This window comes from Ursus americanus, chromosome 10 (genome assembly GCF_024610735.1).
Source record: "Ursus americanus isolate L20-20 chromosome 10, mUrsAme1.1.p, whole genome shotgun sequence".
Lineage (NCBI taxonomy): Eukaryota > Metazoa > Chordata > Mammalia > Carnivora > Ursidae > Ursus > Ursus americanus.
This window is the reverse complement of record NC_142136.1, coordinates 76,754,736-76,769,120: the sequence shown is the minus strand read 5'-3', so window position 1 is coordinate 76,769,120 and position 14,385 is coordinate 76,754,736. Positions and strand designations below refer to the sequence as shown.

At 35.4% G+C, this 14,385-nt stretch overlaps 1 protein-coding gene across 3 annotated transcripts in view; it reads left to right on the top strand.

The window, feature by feature from the left end:
• IFT88 (intraflagellar transport 88) overlaps nucleotides 1–14,385 on the top strand; it is a 145,464-nt gene that overhangs the window by 48,596 nt on the left and 82,483 nt on the right. For 2 of the 3 annotated variants that reach the window (XM_045797130.2, XM_045797129.2), the window contains exons 12-14: nucleotides 1,429–1,660; nucleotides 3,421–3,491; nucleotides 9,218–9,304. In XM_045797130.2, the coding sequence (XP_045653086.2) occupies nucleotides 1,429–1,660; nucleotides 3,421–3,491; nucleotides 9,218–9,304 (390 nt within the window). The remainder of the gene's footprint in view (nucleotides 1–1,428; nucleotides 1,661–3,420; nucleotides 3,492–9,217; nucleotides 9,305–14,385) is intronic. The other variant, XM_045797132.2, reaches the window with a different exon arrangement.

The following is a 14,385-nucleotide window of genomic DNA, read 5'->3' as shown; positions in this document are numbered from 1 at the left end:
ATCTTAGAAGAGGGGAGAGGAGGAAGAAGCTGGAATATTTTCTATTCATACAATATTTCAAGAGCAGAAACAGTAAATTACCTTATGGTCGGTAATGGCCTTGATATCATAGAAGATTTCCAGGATATTTACTGATTATACTTTTCCCTAGGCTTAGTACAATGCCTCTGTGAAAGTTAATTTGTTTGTGAATGCCACCTTTAGTGATCATTTGTTTTTGAATAATGTATCATTATCTTTGGGAAATATCTAGCTTGTAGGACACAATACCCTCAGGTACTTTTAACTCAGTTGAGGCCAAGATTTTGAGCATTGTAGAAAAAGATAATAATATTAGATAGTTTATGTCAAGTGCTTAATTATCAATAATGAAGAGGTGCTGTAGTAACTAAGTCGAGGGACTGGTTATTAAGAATAAGAATGGTCAAGAAAGGCTTTATGAAGGAAGTGTACTTGCGATAGGTCACTTATGTGACAAAGGGAGAAGGGGTAATATTCCAGACAAAGAGAAAATTGAGAAGAGTCAAGGAAATAACAGTATTCATGATCTGATCAGAGAATTATGAATAAACGAATTTAGTTGAAACAGGTGTGTTGAGGAGTGGTTAGAAATAAGATGGGATCACATCTATGATAATGGCCATAATCAAACGACTGAAAATAAGTATTGAAGAACATGTAGAGAAATTGGAAACCTCATACATTGGGCATATAAAATGGTACAGCCAGTTTGGTAAGTAATTTGGCAGTTTTTTAAAAAGTTAAACGCATTTACCAGTGGACCAGCAATTCCACTCCCAGGTATATACCCAAGAGAAATGAAAACATGCTGTCACAAAGGATTATGTGTGAATGTTCGTAGCATTATTCATAATAGCCCCAAAGTGGAAACAATCAAATGTCTGTCACGTAGGAAATGAATAAATAAAATATGGTATATTCATACTGTGGAATACTATTTGGAAATATAAAAGGAATGGAGTACTGATATATGCTGTAGTATGGAGGAGCCTTCAAAAGATTATGCTACTTGAAAGAAAGCAGATATGAAATATATATGACTGCATTTACATGCAATGTCTAGAAAAAGCAAATCCAGAGAGACAGAAAGTAGGTTAACGATTGCCTAGGGCAGAAGATGAGAATAGGGAGTGACTGTCAATGGGCACAGGTTTTCTTTTTAGGGTAATGGAGATGGCTTAAAATAGAAATGTGGTTATAGTTTCACAGCTGTATAGATATGGCAGTGCTCACTGAATTGTATATTTAAAACAAGTGAATTTTATGATATTTAAGTTAAACCTCAATAAAGCTTTAACAAAACAAAATAAAAAGTGGGAAAGAAAAGAAGGAAACTCTGTGGAATGTCTTGACTACTATACTAAAGAATTGAGACTTTTAAAGCTATCCATGTTTGTTTGTCTTTAGGATTAAAATCATGCAGAACATTGGTGTTACATTTATAAAAACTGGTCAGTATTCAGATGCCATTAATTCATTTGAGCACATCATGAGTATGGCACCAAATCTGAAGGCAGGTTTCAACCTAATTCTTAGTTACTTTGCTGTTGGAGATCGAGACAAAATGAAGAAGGCATTTCAAAAATTGATTGCTGTTCCATTAGAAATTGATGAAGATGATAAATATATTTCACCAAGTGTGAGTATGAAGAAGACTGCTGTGTATCCAGCTACTAGTTATCCATGCTTTTCTGTTTCTAGAAATGAAAAAGTTGGGGGCGCCTGGGTGGCTCAGTCTTTAAGCATCTGCCTTCGGCTCAGGGTGTGATCCCGGTGTTGTGGGATCAAGCCCCACATCAGGCTCCTCCGCTGAAAGCCTGCTTCTTCCTCTCCCACTCCCCCTGCTTGTGTTCCCTCTCTCGCTGGCTATCTCTCTCTCTGTCAAATAAATAAATAAAAATCTTAAAAAAAAAAATGAAAAAGTTGGGATGGATGACTTTTTATGTTTCTCCTAGCCCTATATTAATGTTTTAATTAAATTTAATTAATGTGCTTTTATCAGTTTCATTTGTTTAAATTATGTTGAGAATGGGACTCTGTTGAAATAGGGCTAGAGATTATAGTTAAAAGACTAACTTTACAATTTTAGTGAAAAAAGAGAAAATCTTACAAAATAGAAGATTATATGCCATTCTTTAAGAATAATATCTTGACCAAGGAACCCCTAAAACATTTTTTCCCCACTGGTTTTTTTTCAGTCATTTTTGGACAGAGGAAACTAAAACTGTATACTAAATAGATCAAAAATGAAAAGAATTCCTATCCTTATGCATAGAGTGGAGCAAAATGCAAAAGTCATATTTTCAGAGACCTGAGGATGAAATATTATACAATGTCAAGTGAAAAATCAAGTGAAAAAAAAAAGATACACACACACCCATACATGAACATAAACTGAAAGGAAATACACCAAAATAGAAATAGTTTCCAGGCAGTGAGATAATTTTTCTTAATACTTTTAAAATATTTTTCGGGTGTTTACATATAAAGTATTGGTATACTGTTATATTATTTCATATTAAGCCAAACCATATGAAATTGCCTGTATTTATAGATCAAAATGGTATAATAGGGGCGCCTGGGTGGTTCAGTCGTTAAGCGTCTGCCTTTGGCTCAGGGTGTGATCCCGGCGTTCTGGGATCAAGGCCCGCATCAGACTCCTCTGCTGGGAGCCTGCTTCTTCCTCTCCCACTCCCCCTGCTTGTGTTCCCTCTCGCTGGCTGTCTCTCTCTCTGTCAAATAAATAATAAAATCTTTTTTAAAAAATGGTATAATAATGCCAATTTCATAAATTGAACTTAATACATTTACTTAATAGATTATAAGGGTATTACAGCATAGTGGTTGGCTCCATCACTCAGTACTTACTCTTCTTATGCTTTAGTTCCTTTATACATAATATGACTCTAATTATAAAACCTACCTTATAGGGTTGTGAGGATTAAATGAGGTAATGCATGTGAAATGCTTAAAACAATACCTGGAACATAGTAAGTGTTATGTAAATATTAATTACTATATATTATTTTCATATTGAGAAAAATATGAAAAAATCTATATTTTTAATAGAGAGTAGAGATATTATTAAGGAATTTGATGATCATTAAAGCATTTATATTTGAGTTTAGAGTTTATAATATCACACAGCTCTGGGTACTTAGTCCTATTCTATCCAGTCTGACATTTTATCGGTTGCTCAGAATCTCTTTGTTCAAGGAGAATGTCATTGGTAATTAGAAATGAGAAGAAAAGTTCTACTTTATGTAAGGGAAAATAGTTTAGAAAGATTAATTTATTCTCCATTTTATGTAACTACTTAGTGGTGAGGTTGATTAGAAATCCAAGTTCTTGGTATTTACTTCTTAATTTATCATTTTTTCTTCAATTTTATTTTCCCAGGATGATCCACACACTAACTTAGTGATTGAAGCTATAAAAAATGATCATCTAAGGCAAATGGAACGTGAAAGGTAACATTTTGTGCCTTAGTAACATAGGTTTAATTTTTGTAAGAGAGTTGAACATATGTTCTGATTACTTCTCTCAAAACTTGTTATGTTCAGTATATTTCTCCAATAAGGCTATTATTTCACCATTTCTATACATTACTAGATTCTCTTTTTGCCTTGAAGATAATCACCATCCTCAGGCTGACCCCAATTATTCTTACTTAATAACTCTTGCTCTTTTCTTGTAATTTGCTTTCCCTCTGCATTTGGTGCAATATTAAAACTGCTTATATTACTTTTATTTAAAAAATTATATTTTTATGTATTTTTGCCCAGCTTCCCAATTAAATTTCATCTCCCAAAGACAAAATTGTACTTATTTCTTCCTTCCTCCAATATGGTACCTAGTCTCTGCCAAGTATTGTCTGAAAGTTCTAATATTTACTGTATATGTATTAGGAGTATATCACATGGTAGAGAGCCCTTAATTATTTTAATTGTGGTAAAATACACGTAACATAAAATTTGCCATCTTCATTATGGTGCATAAGACTTAATGGTTTGGTAATGTTATGTGCATTCACACTGTTTTATAATCAGTCTTCAGAAGCCATGTGTATGAGTGTGTAAGAGTGTTGGGTCATATGCTAATTCTATTTCTTTATTCATTTTTAATTCCAGTGTCATTAAGATTATATTAATTACAGGTGTGCAATCCTGTACATTAGTCATGATAAGTTTATTCTTAATCCTCTTCACCTGTTTAACCCCAGAACTCTATATCTTCTCAAACTGCAATTCTACCCATTGAAAAACTCTCTAGGCCCTGCCCCCAATACCTGGCAACCACCATTCCACTTTCTGTCGCTATGAAATGACTTTATTTACCTCGGGTAAATGGAATTACAGTATTTGTGACTGGCTTATTACATTTATCATAATGTCCTCAAGGTTCATCCTTGTTGTGGCATGTGACAGGATTTCCTTCCTTTTTAAGGCTGAATAATATTCCATTATATGAATAGAAGGCCCTTAATTTTTAGAAATTAGTTTAATATTAAAAATACTTCTGGGAAGATGGAGTAGACATAGTTTTCCCTGTTCTTCCCACTAAGTACAAATAAAAACCCTGGAAGTTACATATAAAACAAATATAAGAAGAAACGTGGAGAGAAAAGGGCAGATCAGCAAGGGACCTCAGGACCTGAGGAACAACATGGCAGTGAGCTCCCCTTGTGTTTCCCAAACTTGGAGCTGAAGAATCTGGCAATCAGAAAATGACAATGGTTGTACTAAAAAAAAAAAAAAAAAAGCCCCTTTCTCTAGCCAAAGGACAAAGAAGGGAGTAGGCTAGCAAGACTGAAAACTTTGAGACAAATACCACACACACACACACACACACACACACACACACACACACACACACTATGGCCCCACTCCCATGCATGCCAGCAAAAGTCAAGTGGGAGCCTAGCTTTCCACCCTGATAAGCTATAAAGAGACACCCATACCCCAAAAGTCCAAGTAGGGAATCAGGACTTTAATCTGACAGGCCCTTGATGAGTCCCACCATTCTGTGGTATCAACAGACAGCACATGCGGAGCCTGGAATTCCACTCCACGTGGCAGTAATGAGGCACTCCCCCTCTCTCCTAGTGTCAGAGAAAACAATGGAGAGTCAGAACTTTTTCATCATCATTCAGTGGTAACAAGGCCACCCCACTGTGATGTCAGTAGGGACCATGGCAGAAGCAGGAACTCCTGCCCCATCCAGCAGAAATAAGGACTTCTTCCCACCTTGGTTATTGTCAAAGGAGGTCGTGTGGGGAAGCTAAACATCTATTATTTGATGATAATGAGGTGCTATCTCTTCTTCGCCTGCTGGAGCAGTGTCAAAAAAGCCAGCTGAATAGAAGATTTAAATAAAAATTTGGAGTATTATAATACAGAAATGTCCCAAGTTTTGATCAAGAATACTCATCATACCAAGAACCAGGATGATTTCAAACCAAATGAAAAATCCAGTCAATAGACGCCAACACTGACATGACAGAGATGTCAGAATTATCTGACAAATTTTAAAGCAACCATGATAAAAAATGCTTCAACAAGTGATTATGAACATTAGTGGATGGGCTCAACAGAAGAATAAAGGGGATATGGAAAGATTCAGTGAACTGGAATGTGGAAAATGGAAATTACCCAATCTGAACAACAGAGAGAAAATAGAGTAAAAATAGAAATGAACAAAGCCTAAGTGACGTCTGGGACAATAACAAAAAATCTATAATTTGTGTCATCAGTGTCTAAGGAGAAAGAGATTGGACTAAAGAAATAATGGCTGGTAACTCCCCAAATTTGGCAAGAGAAATAAATATACAATACAAGAAACTAAATAAATACCAAAGTGAATAAACCCAAGGAAATCCATGTGAAGATACATCATGATTAAACTTCTGAAAATTATAGACAAAGTCTTGAAAGGAGGCAGTGAAAAACAACCTTAAGGGAAAGCAATTTTTTCAGAATGATAGTGGAAAAGTCTTAATAACCTAAGCTGCCAGATTAATAAACTAGAAAAAGAAAAGCAAAATCAGCCAAAGGAAGAAATAATAAAGAACAGAAATCATTGACATTGAAAAGAAAGAAACATCAGTGAAACATAGAGCTGATTTTTTAAATAGATGAATAAAATGAATAAACTTACAGCAAAACTGACAAAGAAGAAAGAAGACACAGATCGCCAATATCAGGAACAAAACAGGAGCTATCACTACAGACTTGGCAGACATCAGAGGGATAATAAGTGAACACTACAAACAACCTTACACCACAAAGTTGATAACTTTGACAAAATGGACCTCTTTCTTGAAAAACACAAATGACCACAACTCACCCAGTGTGAAATAGATCATTTGAGTAGCACTGTAAATATTAAAGATATTTAACTTGTAATTTTAAACCTCCCAAAAAAGAAATCTCCAGGCCCATATGGTTTTACTAGAGAATTCTAGCAGATCTTTAAAAAAGAATTAACATCAATTCTCCACAACTTCTTCCAGAAAATAGTTCATTTTACAAGGCTGGTATTCCCCTGATACCAAAACAAAACAAGGACAGTACAAAAAAAGGGGGAGTGGGGATAATAGATCAATATCTTATAAATACAGATGCAAAAATCCTACAGAAAATACTAGTAAACCAAAACTACAAACAAAATATAAAAGGAATTGTGTGCCATGACTAAGTGGGATTTATCCTAGGAATGCAAAATTGGTTTCCTGTGTAAAATCCAATGAGTAATAATAGAGGATATCAATAGAATGCAGGACAAAACCACATCATCATCTCAGTATAAAACAGAGAAAATTTTTTTGACAAAATCCAATATGCTTTCATGGTAAACAAAAAAACCTCAACGGGCTATGAATAGAAAGGAACTTCCTCAATCTGATAAAGGACATATATGAAAAACCCAATTTGACATACTTAGTGGCAAAGGACTGAATGCTTTCCCCTTAGAACAGGAACAATATGAGGATATTCTCTGTCACTAATTCAACATTGCACTTGAGGTCCTACCCATGGAAATTAGGCAAGAAAAGGAAGAAAGAGACATCCAGATTGGAAAGGAAGAAGCAAAATTATCTCTTTACAGATCATATAGTCTTGTACGTGAACTATCCTACATAAAATTTTAGAATACACTAAAAAGCAATCACAACTAATAAGTTCAGCAAGCTTGCAGAGTAAGAGATCGATATATTAAGAATCAATACTATAGACATATACTATACACAACCAACGTACTATCCAAAATGAAATTCATAATTACATTTACAAAAGCATAAAAATATTTAGGAATAAGTTTAACAAATGAAATGTAAAGCTTATACTCTGAAAGGTATAAAACATTCCTAAAGGATATGCTAAGTAAATGGGAAGACATCACATTTTTATGGATAGGCACTTAATGTTAAGATGACAGTGCTTCCCAAATTATTTTATAGACACAATGTAATCCATATCAAAATCCCAGTAGTGGTTTTTTAGAAAGTGACAAGTTGATCCTAAAATTCATACAGAAATCCAAGGGATTCAAAATAGCCAAAACAATGTTGAAAAAGAAGAGCAAAATTGGAGGACTCACACTACAAAACTACACTAAATGTGGTAGTACTTTACGCTAGTAGCATAAGGATAGATATAGAAATCATTGGAATGGGATTGAGGGTCCAGAAATAAACTTTTGCATTTATAATTTATAATTAATGAAAGTGCCAGGATAATTTGATGGAGAAAAAATAGTCTTTTCAACAAATGGTTCTGGGACAATTGGGTATCCTCATGCAAAAGAATGAAGTTGGGCCTCTCTCACACCACACACAAAAATTGCTTCAAAATGGATCATGACCTAACTGTAAGAGCTTAGAACTATAGATTCTTAGGGGGGAAAAAAAGGGGGGGGGTCTTGTATTAGGCACTGACTTCTTAGATATGACACCAAAAGCCCACCAAAAGCAAAAAAAATTGTGATGTGGACTTCAACACAATTAAAAACTTTCATTCTTCAAGAGACACTATCAAGAAAGTGAAAAGACAATCCACTGAATGGGAGAAAATATTTGCAAACCATGTATCCAAAATGGGACTTATTTCTCCAATATATAAAGAACTCTTCCAATTCAGTAATAAAAAACCCGGTTAATAAAATGCGAATTAAAAGCATACAAAGGATCTGAATAGACATTTCTTCAAAATAGGTAAGTGCCCAATAAGCACATGAAAAGATGCTTAAGTTAAATTCTTAGGAAAATGCAACTCAGAACCACAATGAAATACCACTTCATACCCCTTTGTATGACTGTAATCAAGAAGGCAGATAATAACAAATGTTGGTGAGGATGTGGAGAAATTGAAATCTTGTATGCTGGTGGCAGGAATGTAAAATGGTATAGCCACTTTGGAAACCAGTTTGAAAGTTCCTCCAAAGGTTCCTCAACACAGGTTCCTCATACTTAACCCAGCAGTTTCTTTCCTAGGTTTATATCCCAGAGAAATTAGAGCATATGTCCACACAATAGTTTATACACAAATGTTCATAACAGCAGCATTCATAATATCCAAAAAGTGGAAATAACCCAGATACCCACAGCTGATGAATGGATAAATAATATGTGGTCTGTCCATATAATGGAATATTATTTAGCCATAAAAAGAAATGACAGCTATATGCTATGGAACATACAAACCCTGAAAGCATTATGATGATAAGTGAAAGAAGTCAGTTACAAAAGACTACATATTCTGTGATTCCATTTATAGGAAAGGTACAGATTAGCCACATCTATGGAGACAAATAGTAATTCAGTTTTACTGTTTGCTGCACACTATTCTTCAATGGTCATTTTTACCCTTTCCTTTCATGTCCACAGACAGTGCAGGTTATGTAACTTGAGCTGCAGAGCCTTGTGTTTGTTTCTGCAGTTTCTTTCTTCTTCCATTTGTCAACCTGCATTGAAAAGAAAGAGATGAGCTGTTGATCCAGAAGGCAGTTATGGCTTGCTAATCCCATTTCCTAGCCATGGTTGTCACCCTGACTTATGGACAGATTTCTAGTGTAGCTGTCCACCATTTAGTAGACGTTCATGGTATGTTAGCTTTGATAGGTAATGTTTATATTTTAAAAAAATCCAAACTCTTTATGCCAAGTTTCTGAATGAAACTTTTTTGTTTGTTTGGTATAGGAAAGCCATGGCAGAAAAATACATCATGACAGCTGCAAAACTCATTGCTCCTGTAATTGAAACATCTTTTGCTGTAGGTTATGATTGGTAAGAGAGAAATTCAGTATAACTTGATGGACATGTTGTTTTCATAATTTATACTTTTATTTGGTTTAACCTTTTATTAGAAAGGTAATTATGAATATTGATTTCTATTTATCGGGCATATAATATTATATGGTAAAAATCAATATAGGACATTCTAAAAGTTCTGTATTTTTCTTATTGCTTATGTCATTTCTTAAATACTAAGGCAAGTGTGCTACCATTCGATATAAGGATACATAATTCCACTGTATAAATCCAACCTGTATCCTTTTTCATTTTACTGTATCTTTTCTCATTTTTTCCTTTTCTACCTTAAGTTTGTCAGTAGTACTAAAACTTTCTATCCTGTGGAATAGCTTTTACACGTAAAGGGGCTATTTTCTCCTGATGTAATGTACTTTCTAAATAGAAGTGAAGAGTTTTATTAGAGTTGGAAACTCTTAGATCTTTTGTTGAATGAGTAGTGAATTTGTTTCTTACTTCCACCCAGTACAGGAATCCCCTTTGTGGCATCCCATATAGGTGGCCATTTAATTTCTGCTTGGTGTCTTCTGGTTCAACTCATTTGTTTTATTTCTAAACATCTTTAAGGGTTAGAAAAATCTTCTTTGTATTGAATCCAAAATTGCCCCTCATGGAACTTTTTTCTGTGGTCTTTCAAGCAAACAGACTGAGTCTATGACCTATTCAATATGATACCTTACAGAATTTCAAAAAATCCAAGATACATGTACGTACATGTACATAGCAAAGTCAAGTACAGAAGAGTTACTATCTTCACTTGCTTGCTTGCTTTCTCCCTTCCTTCCTTCCTTGTTTTTTATTGAGATATAATTTACATTATATCAGTTTCAGGTAAACAACATAATGATTCAATATTTGTATATATTGCAAAATGATCACAATAAGTCTAGTTAACATTTGTCACCATACACAGTTAAAATTTTTTTCTTGGGGCACCTGGGTGGCTCAGTCGTTAAGCGTCTGCCTTCGGCTCAGGGCATGATCCCAGAGTCCTGGGATCGAGCCCCACGTCAGGCTCCTCTGCTGGGAGCCTGCTTCTTCCTCTCCCACTTGCCTGCCTGTGTTCCCTCTCTCGCTGGCTGTCTCTCTGTCAAATAAATAAATAAAATCTTTCAAAAAAATTTTTTTTTCTTTTAAGAAAACTTTTAAGATCTAAGCAACTTTCAAACGTGCAATGCTGTATTATTAATCATGATCAGTATGCTGTACATTACATCCCATTTTTTATTTATTTTATAACAAGTTTGTGCCTTTTGATCCCCTTCATCCATTTTACCCCTCCCTGCCCCTGCTCTTGGCAACAAAGTCTGTTCTCTGTAGCTATGAGCTTGGGTTTTATTTTGTTTTCTTGTTTTCTAGGTACCTTTCATGTTTCTTCTTTCTAGACATAACTTCTGTTTTCTTAACCATATTCTTACTATCTTTCTGATGCTTACCCATTCTGTTTATTCCTTGGAGTCCATTCTATTCCTTGGAATACATTGTCTCCCTGGTTTAATTTGTACTGGAGGCTTCACAGTGGATCCATGATGTTTTGTTTTTATTGGTATTTCCAGTTGCCTGGCTCTCTTTTTTTGCATTCTTTGCTTCTGTTGCAGACTCAGGTTTTTCTTGGAGTTCTCCCTTACAAAATCTCTCTCTCTGCTTCAGTTTTTATATGATGGTTACCGTCTTGGCCTGGTGTTAAATGTCATCTTGGGGATTACTGTCATTTCTCTCCTGGTTTGTTTAACACTTTATGTTTTCCTTGATTTCATCCTTAATTAACCCATTTAAGATCTGTCTGTGCATGTCTGTAAACATGTAATTCTGTTCTCCTTCCTGATTGGTCATTTATTTTATGAGGTAAAAAATTTAAAATTCTAAGTTGTATTTCTTTTAACTTTCTTTTAGAAGTTTAAAAGCATTTCTTCATTGTTAGCTAGCGTTGTTGCAGATTAGAAGTCTAATACTAGTCTCATCTTTGTTATTTGTAGGTGACCTGTGTTTTCTTTCTGATGATTTTTAGAATTTCCTCTGTAGCTGTGTTATTCTGAAATTTCATAATGGTATGTTTAAGTTTGTCTTTTTTCCTGTCTTCCTCCTAAGCACTCAATAGACCCCTCAATTTGTACTCGATTGTTTTCTTTCAATTTGGGGAAATAGTGGTATATTATTTCCTTGATAATTTACTTCCTCCTTCTCTACTTATAAATTTCTATTAATTGGGTTTGGGACTTTCTTGTCATTTATCTTTCTCTGTTTTCCATCTCTGGCTTTGCTTTGCTTTCTGGGAAACTTTTTGACTTTCTCATCCAATCCTTCCATTTAATTATTTTGTTCATGCATTTTTATTTTATATTTACAAGAGCACTTTTATTGTCTCTGGTTGTCTGGATAAGGGGAGTCTGTGGGCTTTGCTGCACACACAGTTGGGGTGCTCAGTGATTCCATAAGAGCCCTGGAGGCAGGCACCCTGATTCAGCTGCCTCCTCAGCTCAGCCCCTTACTTGCCATCCCTGAAACGCAGTCTCACTGGACTCAGTGAGTGCAGGAAGCTCTCTCCTCTGTTGCTGCTTTCTTAGTGTCACTTCCTTTTCTCTGCTTTATAAGCCAGCACTTTCTCATTCTTCCAGAAGTTGTATTTGCTCATGGAGATAGGAATGGGAGATAAATGCATATGTCTGCTGCTGTTTTGAATCAGAAGTTTTGCCAGTTAGTACCAATAGTGATGGAAGGACTTTCTTCAGAGTTTTTTTCTTTTTTCAGATAAACAGTTCAGTTTCTTTCCTCATTTCAGATATAGTGTGTTTTTCTAGAATGACTGGTTTTCTACCTGACTAGCTGCCTGCCTTGTTTATAAGTGGGTCCCTTAAAATGTGCCCCTTTAGGTATACACAGTACTTCACTTGTGTTTTGACCAGTGTTATACTACAACAGAATCACCGTATCCCTTTTTGTGGGCACCAAACTGTGGTTGCAACCAAAGATTTCCTTGATCTGGGGGGCAATCACCTCACAATAAATGAACTGTTTATCTTTAATTATGCTGAACAGTATATGTTATTTGTTTTACCATTACTAAATCTAACCTGAATTCTCTTAATGTTTACTAGGCATACATATTAATTTTTAATGTTTTTACCTTTTCAAAAATATTATTATAATTGTGTCTTTGCAACCTAGCAGTTGAGTGAAATTCTGAACATTTATCAAATACCAACCAGTTTGACTGACATTTTCCACTAAATTAATGCTTTGACTTATCAAAAGGCGTTGCTTTTGTCATATGAGACTGAAGATCAAGCCAGCCTAGATGGTTCTACTCATGTATCATTTCACTTTTACCTAGGTATATGTTTTTACTTGAATATGTTTCTCTTGTTAAATGATAGCCTTGTATTAGAAAAATGATAGGTTCGGGGCGCCTGGGTGGCGCAGTCGTTAAGCATCTGCCTTCGGCTCAGGGCGTGATCCCCGCGTTCTGGGATCGAGCCCCACATCAGGCTCCTCCACTAAGAGCCTGCTTCTTCCTCTCCCACTCCCCTGGCTTGTGTTCCCTCTCTCACTGCCTGTCTCTCTCTGTCAAATAAATAAAATCTTTTAAAAAAATGATAGATTCACTTAAGAAATGTTCACAAGCAGCTACCATGAAATATAAAAGTGAATGTATTCATGTTTTTGTTAAAGACAGATTTCAAGAGATTTTTGGTTTGAATACTGATATAATGAAAGAAGAAATCTGAGAAGACCCATTCTTTAACTGAGGTTCCAGATTTACCCTCACATATTGTTTTATCCAAGCTCAGCATTTTTCCCCTGTATTTTTTCCAGGTTTATTGAGACATTATTGACATATAATATATGCAGATTTAAGGTGTACAGAGTGGTGGTTTGATATATATATATATATATTACAAAACAGTTACCACAGTAACATTAGTTAACACCTCCACCCTCACATAATTACCTTTTTAAAATTCTGCTTGTAAGATTTAAGATTTACTTGTTTAACAACTTGGAAGTATATAATACAGAATTGTTAATTATAGTTAGCATTTTGTATTACATCCCAAAACTTATTTATCTTATTCCTGAAAATTTGTGCCCTTTAACCAACATCTCCCTGTCTCCCCTGCCTCCCACCCCTGGTATCACCATTCTACTCTCTCTTTTTATTTTAGGTTCTACATATGAGGGAGAATATTCAGTGTTTGTCTTTCTGTGTCTGACTTATTTCACATAGCATAAGGCCCTTGAAGGACTTCAAAAGGCAGGATTTCACATAGCATAAGGCCCTTGAAGGACTTCAAAAGGCAGGATTTCCTTTGTTTTTGTTTCTTTTAAATTTTTTATTATGTTATGTTAGTCACCATACAGTACAACATTAGTTTTTGATGCAGTGTTCCATGATTCATTGTTTGCATATAACACCCAGTGCTCCATGCAATATGTGCTCTCCTTAATACCCATCACCGGCCTGGCCCAATCCCCCACCCTCCTCCCCTCTAAAACCCTCAGTTTATTTCCCAGAGTCCATAGTCTCTTGAGATTCATTCCCCTTTCTGTTTACCCCCCCTTCATTCTTCCCTTCCTTCTCCTACTGATCTCCCTGCTATTCCTTATGTTCCATAAATGAGTGAAACCATATGATAATTGTCTTTCTCTGCTTGACTTATTTCACTTAGCATAATCTCCTCCATTCCCATCCATTTTGCTGCAAATGTTGGGTAATCGTTCTTTCTGATGACTGAATAATATTCCATTGTATATATGGACCCAGTGCAATTGCTGGGTCATAGAGTAACTCTATTTTTAACTTTTCAAGGGACCACCACACTGTTTTCCAAAGTGGCTGTACCAACTTACATTCCCACCAACAGTGTGGGAGGGATCCCCTTTCTCCGCATCCTCTCCAACATTTGTTGTTTCCTGCCTTGTCAATTTTTGCCATTCTAACTGGTGTGAGGTGTTATCTCAGTGTGGTTTTGATTTGAATTTCCCTGATGGCTAATGATTTTGAACATTTTTTCATGTGTCTGTTAGCCATTTGTATGTCTTCATTGGAAAAGTGTCTG